A 9236-nucleotide genomic window follows, 5' to 3' on the forward strand; every position below is an offset into this window, starting at 1 on the left:
AGGAAAAAAATAGCCTCTAATCTGATACAAGGGAAGGCCTGAATATGAAACTGTATTGCAACTGGAAGATGAAGATGAGCAAAATAAGTTTTGCTCATAAAACTCACATTTTCTTCCAGTTGGGCTGCCTGCAGATTGATGAAATCAAAGTGCAGCGATTTCAGGACGACTTCCAGAGCTTCACAGGAGCGGTGGTCTAATCGCTCACCTTGATGGAGGCAAGCAATCAAAGGGAAGATAATTGGGAGGCTGTTTGCTAACAGGCAAAATTGCACTACTCTAAATGTGCTTTATCCTTTTTTTCTGAAATGAACATTTCAGCAAAAATCACGACAAAACAACTTCCCTTATAAGCAAAGTTTATCTGTGTGTGTGTGTTTTCTTTTAATAAAGTTCTGAGAGTTAATCAGAAACACAGAAAGAGAAATAATGACAGCTCCAGTTTTTCATGATTGGACTTCCAAGATGTGAATGTTGGAGGGTCCATTGATTACTGTCTGCCTGCAAACCATCGTAATCAATAACACAGCACCTCAACTTCTGAAGCTGCTAAATGTAGTCTGATTACTTTACCTGCACACTGAATGTGAAATAACAGTTTAATGGTATATAATAGCAATATACATATAACAATGTCTAAACTGGCAACTTATCCTCTGTGCCAGAACCCAGTGGTGAATTACAACTAATACATTTAATTATGTTTTTATAATTTACTTGAGGAAGTCACGTTGATGCCACTTTATGCTCATAACATCACACAGAGAAGTATGTTTTGTTCAAACGTCAATCATACTGACATATCGTAATAATGACATTCAAATTATTCCTATTTTGTTCATATACCACAACTACAAACCAGTAGTCATCTCCAGAAGCTTCGTGTAATAGAAACCACGACAATCAAATGATACCATAAAACTGGTGCAACATAAAAACTGCCCAATGTGTAACAGACTCAGTGATGGGCACACCTCTGCAGGAAATGGTGCTATAAACATGCAACAGCAGAATGTGGTTTGTTTTGTGTAAATTAAATCCAAATTCACATTTTAGCTGCAGTGTTAATATGTAGTTGTTATTCATTGCTCCTGTCCGTGTAAAACTTCAGAACTCATTTATTTTATTTTGGTAAAATACTCAACATGACTTAATTAATACCATGTTCCATCTGTCGTGTTTTGTTTGTGGGCAGAGGAGATGCAATACAAAACATGTTTAATGCTATTTTAAAATGCTGAGGCATGTAAAACGACTGATAAAACTGATCAAATGCTACTATTCCAGTTAGAGAGGTTATACGCAACACATGTTAGAACCAAGGTGAGTAGGCACACGAGTCAGTACATGAGCACAGCTCATAAACGGTACTGGAGATAACACCAGAGAGCCAAAACACCAGTAACTGGTTGATACAGCTGCACACGAGACGGTAACACTAGGGACAGCAACTGGACAGCCTACGAGTCAGTTTCCTGCACGCTGATCATGTTCACCAGGAACCCAAAGGGAACGTAGAAGAAAACACTGCAGGCCAACTCCCAAAGTTACCATCAGGTGTTCTTCACAGGCCTCAACCTCTTAATCCAGCTTATCATTAGGAGCAGATACAGGACAGATTCCACAGTGGAGCGAACGCAAGCCACCTCCTGTGCATGCATAAAGCTGCATGCATGACACTGACTCACTAATCTACCTCACTCAGATCTACAGAGAAGAGTGGATGTGAAGTCAAATGGTTACAAAGGTGATGCAGAGACATGGAGCTGCAACGAGGCATAATAATAGATTTATAAAACAACTACATGGACAAAAGGTCAGCAGGACTTTAATAGAAGGCAGCCACAGCCAAAAACCTGCAGAAGGTAAGAAGGACTAATGAGCTGGTCTTAGTGGCTAGAAAAGGCCTAGTTGCAGACTATGCAAAGGTGCCTGGAGACTATCCAACACATAGTAGAAGGTTTAAGTTGGGACTGCGTACACTGAGAGGTACAACCATGTGGTAGGGATAGTGTACAGGAAAATCTGTGCATGGCATGGACTACAAGTCCCCAAGTCCCGATGGGAGACACCAAACTTCTACATATATTTTTTATTGGAACCTTTGAGGAACCAAAGAAATATAAAAAAACGTGTAAAGTTAAAAAGTGGGGACATGAGTCAGAAAGTGTCTAGTACAGTTAGAGCTTGGTATAAGAATGAACCCACCTTGTACCAGTATAAGCTCATGCTGCTGGTGTAATGCTATGGGGGATATTTTCTTGGCACATTCTTGGACCCCTGGTACTTCAGCTGAAACATTGCTTATAATCACAGCCTTACTGAGTTTGCTGCTGACATGTCAATATGGACAACATATTATTGTTTACGTTACGTGAATTTCTACAATGGCGGATAAAATACTGTTGCTGTTGATCTGACCATCTGCAGTTTCTACATAGACACACACAGAAGCTGTGTCCCAAAGCGTCGGCTGCATCCTCCCAGGGTGCATCTGTAGACCGATTACGTCACAGCAACGCGATGAAGGCTGTCCCAATTCGTAGACTCCTCCGAATCTGGCGAACAAACGCGTCCTCCTTTTCACCAGATTTGGAGGATGGAGGTCCTTCGTGTCCCACCATTTCCCAGAATTCATAGCGCGGCTCAGCCCATTCCAGTTTCCAACAATGGCGGCAGCTACTAAGTTTTAATATTATTCTTATTCCTCTTTCTGGGTCACAAAATAAAGTTTTAACATATTTCCAGGCGAGAATGTAGCTGTAAACCTCAAATATCTGCTCGGTTTATCAAGATATCGCATATTTGCAAAAGCGCTCCGACGTTTTCGGAGACGTCTGTCCACCCGCTCGTCCACCCGGGTCAATAACAGTGGACTCCCGGCTTCATTGTCTTCAAACCCCCTGCGCTCTTTCACTACTCGGGTTAAACATGATATATAAGTCACTCTGATAACTTTTATTATTGTTACTGTTGGGCTTTTTTCAGTGTTTTATTTGTTCCTGAGTAAATCGGTTTGGCTGAGATTAAAGTTATTAGATTAGATTAGATAAAACTTTATTAATCCTCCGGGGTTTTCACACAGCTGAATAAACGTCAAACAGAAAACTGATTAAACAGAAGTGTGAGACGGTCGAGAGTTTACTCCACTGTCCTGTAATATTTTAGTTAGCAAGGAGCAGACGGCCGAGTTTGTTAAACTCCACCGAGACAGCGGTGACGCAGATCTGAAGGCAAGACCGTCCCATTTCACAGCCTCGCACTTCTGGTCTTCTCGGTCTTCGGAGGACCCGGCCCACGTAGACCACGAAGGCCGGGTCCTCTGAAGGATGCAGCCGACGTTTTGGGACACAGCTAGTTACTGCGATAGATGACATCAGCTAAGTAGCCAACTATCACAGATGTTTTAAGGCTGTCAAAGCCCTCACTACACACTTTATAGAGTTCTCTCACACAGGCATGAACATTTTCACTTTTCTCTCGTTTAAACTCTCAAAGTTCAAACTTTCGTAGAAAAATAAGTCCACTGTTACAGAATGAAACCAAAGGCAGGTGACAACATTTCGTCGACATTGTTGAGTTTGTTGGGGAGAAACTTACAAACACACAGTGCAGCACTTCAGAGTCACACTGCTAGGATCGAAGATTAGTTTAAATTTGACAAGCTGAACGCACTCTGCACTGTACAGGAGACACGGCTTGACAATGATCTACAGCCAATCAGGACGCAGAACACAATGCGCAGTAAAAACCACGTTATAGCGAGGGACCGCTGTACACGTGGCTGGGATTTTAGTTTTAAATGAAAACATAACATCTCTGCTTTGCATTCATAGCCTAAGCATGTGTGATTTAGCTGATCTCAGGTCAGTCATTAATTCCACTTACAATATCAATGAATTAATACAGATACCACATTTTACACTGAAATATGAAATATGAGGGTTCGCATTTAGAAAAGTGCTTTTCTGATTTTTGTCACTAATCCCTGTTTCTTAGTGTTTGTTGGGATTATCGAGGCCCAAATTCAATACAGTTCAAGAAAGCAGGCAAATACAGAGGACAGCTCACTAAGAACACGTCTCCATCAGTTCAAACCTGATGAACTGCTCCACTGTTACTGTGTCGCTGCAGGTTTCAGCACGGTGTCATGTGTAACTGCAGCACGTGTTGTCAAATTAATAAAGGTATTTTCTTACTTTTCAGAGCGTTGAGCTCTTTAGGCCATTGTAGGGTTTGATGTTACCACTTTGCAATCTGATTACTGTAGGAAGTCACTCCAGCCTGCTCAGAAGTCACACTCCACATTAAGCTGTGACTGATCAGGCAAATTCATGTGACTTTTAAGACTCTTAGTCTCTCCCCCTTTGCTCTATCTCCTGGGTTCATTCTTATCTCCCTGGCCAAGAAGGGGAAACGATAATTACTATCATAATTATTTCTAAAATGATTTTTCCCCTCTGTTTTAACAATAATCACCTAACTGAGCGATGGCAGAGGGCGTGTGGGGTTGAAGGGAGAGCCATCTGAAATCCCATTTTTTCTAATCCGCCCTGCGTCGGAAAGATAATAAGGCAGCAGCACCCGCAGTCAGATGTCATCAGTGCGTGACGACAGTGACGCCCATCATGGCATCACGCACAAGTTTACACTGCTGCTGTATGCAGATGTGGCTCCCGCTCTCCATATTAGCACGTTTAAAGACCTCTAACAGGAGAAGAGCGTCCAGCTTGGATTTAAAACTTCAGCCAGTTATATGCAGTCAAATCACCGGCCGACAGACTGAGGGGAGACTGGATTAGTTTCATTCAGAGCTAAACTGTACTTTAATCAGCAGGACTAGATTGTGTTTAAATTCAGTTGATGATAACGATTTGATATTTGTGTCAGGTTAAGTCAAGCTTAGCCTCTCCACCAGGAAACAGACAACCCAGCCACGGTTAGGGTTTGGTCAACATCCATTTATTTCATCCTTGTCTGTTTGTTCCCACAGTGTCAGCATATAAACTGCACTGCAAAGCGGTTTGGGTTCAAGGCTAAGATGTGAACCAGGATTTACGTCTGTTATTATAAATCAAATGCTATATTTAGCATTATTTCAGGATAACAGCATTAAGATCACGACCAGGGTTTGGAGGACTGTCAGCTCTACCTTGGTGCTACAAGCAAAGCTTGGAGACCAGATCAGGTGAACATTTTAACCAGCGCACCAGGATTTAGGCTCAGTTGCATTTTGTCGCCATGCTGAAAAGTATTTGAGAAACAGGAAGCTGCTGTCTTTAACATGCACTCTCTGTATGTTGGCCATCATTTGGAGCAGTCTGAATCACAGGCTGATACTGGCTCTTTGATATCTGTGTGTCTCTGCATTTCTGATGGAAAGGTAAAAAGTGAAGAAGAGAGGAGAGGAACATGCTTCAACCTGCAGAGTGCTCTGCAGCTCGCCTGTTAGCGTCACGTGTGTGGGAAGATCAGAAATATAGAAACCAGCCAATCGGAGCTAAGTCGCACAGCATGTAAATAACTGCACATATCAGACCTTAGGCTAACCTGTTTATAGTTTGTGTGTCTGGAAAAACTGTTGGCTGGTTTCTAGCTAACAGATTTGGTGTACACAGGACCAGATGTGTGACTAACCATAGTGCTTCTAACATGGGCAAACCACCCTAACCCTACCCCTGACCCTAAACATGCACACCAGCGGGCTCTGAGTTACACATCAGCTCTGTTTAGTGTTTCAATCTGATGTTGGTTTGAAAACCATATAAAACTAATCTCAGCTTCTGGTAAACTGGATTGTTTGGTCAGCAGATTGCAGAAATGCATTTGTGTGTGTAAACATTACAAAATGACTGGGTGCAGCATGCAGTCACAGTCATGCTTAATAATGACAGAGTGAGGGCTCATCTTACCTTTGAGATCCAGACACTCCAAGCTGCCACCTACATGCACGCCCTGCTGACAGACACAGAGGAAGAAGCTGGAGACGTGACAAAGAATGCGCGCGCACACACACACACACACACACACACACACCCTCCACCCTCCCCGGCCTTTTTCCGTACGGCCTCGCCATCCACGCCACGCTATGCTGGCGTGATCGGGGAGCTTATTGGATGCCACAGTATGAATTATGAATTTCACACAGTTTACCGCCACCGTTGATGGTGACACAGCGTCCTAATTAACCAGTGTATAATAATTAGAAACAGCTGGTCATCAGTTGATGTGTTCATTTTCAGAGCCAGTGTTCCACATACATCTAATTTGACTGCATCAATCACTGGAGGTGGCAGATTTGTGCAGCGAGTGGAAAACACACTTTTTTATTTTTGCCCTGACAAGCAAAACAAGGAACAGGAATAGCGACTGTGGATTGATGAACATCGCTTACAGGAGGTCGTTCAGGGTAATGTGTACCTCAGGTCTCTGTTGTTTCAAAGACCAGAGATGGTTTGTATCAGTCACGTGTCGGTCTGATTGTTTCCTGGCAGATATCTCACCTTCTTTTGTTTATTTTTGCTTTAAAAATGTCTCATTTCGGCAAAATGAATATCTGCAAAAAATATTACATAGTGGAGGCTTTAATGATGGCCCCACATCCACCAGGGGGCCCCAAACGTGAGCAAATTAAAAATGTGCATCGTCTTTGGTCCCCTCAGCTCATTTGTGCTGTTAACTGGAAGGAGGCTGCACAGAGCCCAGTGTTTAGCTGATTTTCATCAACAAAAAGCAGTGCGGGGTGCCCAGTTGTGCTCAAGGCCCCGTAAAGCCTTGCCCAGCCCCTGTCACCTCTCTCTACCCACGTGTCAGTCAAAGGCTTCCTGACTAACCCCCCCTCTCTGCGTCGACTCCTCTCTGCTGGCTCGCTGAATTGCCACCTTCTTCTCTTTTCCAAGCGGCGCCTCGTTTCCTTTCTCGTTGCTAAATACGATTCATTGTTCAAAGAGACACGTGGAGCACAAAAGGACTTGGAAGGCTTTCCTCGCCTCTACTGCCGCACAGAAGAGAGCAAGGCGGGAGACAAAGGACGCCAGCCATAATGTGCTCCCGTTGAAGGAATTAGGCAGATCAATGGGACATGAACGGCGCTGTTTGTGTGTGCGAGAGGCTGGTGTGTAATTGTAGAGGTGGCTGAATTTATCCCTGGAATTATCTTAACTGAGACGCTCACACTCGAGAACAAACGTGTTTACAGACACATACATACTAATGTTACACACACATGTATGTGCTGCACGTGCTGTTCAGGTAGAAGAGCATCTTACTGAGCCAGACGTGCCTGAGTTGTAGCATCATATATATATATTAGAAACACCAAACCAACAGGATTCGTGGGCGTGTTTGACATTTTTCTCAAGCGCTTTTATCCATTTTAAGCATCTTGTTTTTTGGACAACGATTAGGGTCCTTTGATTATATTAAAAGAATAAAATGACCCCTCCCCCATCACTCACATGTTGGTTGTTTTTTTTGCTGCCTGCAGCCAACAATAAAGGTAAAAAGCATCAAGACAAAATCTGAGAAAGAAAAAACCGGCAGCTACAGAGTCCACATGCTGTGTGCTTCTTTATGCATGAGCCAAAACATCTGGATTCTTATGTATTCGTTAGTGCTGTCAAAATTATTGCGTTAATTGTTAAGATCAACGCGAAATGTTTAATGCATTAAAAAAATTTAACGCTGATTTTGTTTTTTTTATTAATTTCCTGTAATCTAAGACCTCTGGAGGAGGGGGCAACAGTGTGCTATGCTGGTTTTGGCCTGACAGAAATGATTAGAAGAAGAAGTGACACCATGCTACTATCTAGCTAACACTAGCTAACACACGCAAGCATGGACGAGGGCGGACTTTTGGGTGGAAAGTTTCTCTTTAAGAAGTTGCCTGATGGCTTGTTGGACAAAACGAGAGTAAGATGCACAATTTGCAACGCTGAATTCAAGTACCACAGAAGCAGTTCATCACTGGCGTATCACCTGAGAGCAAAACACCCAACTGAATCCACCTCTACGGGACCTCGCCAGTCTACGCTTCAGGAGTATGGTGCTTGTGGACGAATAACAAAAAATGTGAGAGAAAAGGTAACCAATTCCTTGGTTGTTTGGATAGCTAAAAACTGCCGACCAGTTAGCATAGTAGAAGATGATGGACTGAGAGAAGTCATTCGTGCTACATCAGGAGATGAGTGTTACAATCTGCCCTCGAGAGGAACCATTGTGTCGAGACTGCACACTTTGTATGGGGACCAGAGGGCTCAGCAGTCCAGCAAGCTTGTGCAAGTAAGGAATGTCGCTCTCACCGGAGACCACTGGACTTCGGTGAACAACGATAATTACTTAAAATATAAAGAATAAAAAAATGTAATTGGAGCCAGGCTATTAATAAAGTAATTGAGATTAATCGCAATTAATAACAGAAAATTGTGAGATTAGTTAGTTAATTTTTTTTAATCTATTGACAGCACTAGTATTCGTATGTTACTGTCTCCTATTTCCGTCTTTCACCTTAAACTTGGATGACAGGTTATAAACCTTGTTCTATAAAAACTGCAGCTACTTACAGCTGCTCCTTTTCATTGATTTGTTTGATGTTTTTGAGCTTTTTTTAAATAAAACTGTTATGTACCTTAAGTCACTTTAAATATGAGTATTTGCTATAGTCTGGACTTCAATATTCCAGACTGCAGAGCTGTTATAATAATGATATTATTCAAATATTCTTCCATGCTCTATCACACTAGCATGCTCTGTTTGTGCTCACAGCTCTGGTTGCTTTGATTTACAGGAACACTTGTTATTGACCGGAGTGTGATTGGCTCTGCTCACCGAAGGATTATTAAAAATTTCGGGGGGGGGGGGTATTTGCTACAGGTTTTATACGCATCGTAATAAATAATGAACACTACTGCAATGTTTGTGCATTTACACGAGCCTGAAAATAGTGAAAGCCAGGCCGAGGCCGAGCTCGTTTACCCCCAGACTGGTTAATCCTGTCTCAGATCTGATTGGTGGATTCTTCTCTCCCTACCAGTCACCATCTAAACCCACTCCATGAGCGATCCCAGCACGTCGCCGCTGACGGCTCACTCAGGTTATCAGGCTGGTCGTTATTCTTTATCATTTGCATTTATATGAAAATAAATAGTTTTTTTCCCACAGGTGACGCCTCTGCCAGTTATTGATTACCATGTGATTCACTGCATACATCTGACTGGGTAACAGGTTTCTGTGCTGTG

General features: G+C 42.7%; 1 protein-coding gene across 1 annotated transcript in view; it reads right to left on the bottom strand.

Moving 5' to 3' along the window:
- LOC145422597 (protein phosphatase 1 regulatory subunit 37) overlaps positions 1–6076 on the bottom strand; it is a 39078-nt gene extending 33002 nt beyond the window's left edge. The window contains exons 1-3 of the mRNA XM_080294139.1: positions 6044–6076; positions 5913–5958; positions 108–208 (exon numbers count right to left, since the gene is read on the bottom strand). Of these exons, the coding sequence (XP_080150265.1) occupies positions 108–208; positions 5913–5958; positions 6044–6076 (180 nt within the window). The remainder of the gene's footprint in view (positions 1–107; positions 209–5912; positions 5959–6043) is intronic.
- Positions 6077–9236: the final 3160 nt, after the last annotated feature.

The sequence above is a fragment of the Astatotilapia calliptera genome, chromosome 19, assembly GCF_964374335.1.
Source record: "Astatotilapia calliptera chromosome 19, fAstCal68.1, whole genome shotgun sequence".
NCBI classification, from domain to species: domain Eukaryota; kingdom Metazoa; phylum Chordata; class Actinopteri; order Cichliformes; family Cichlidae; genus Astatotilapia; species Astatotilapia calliptera.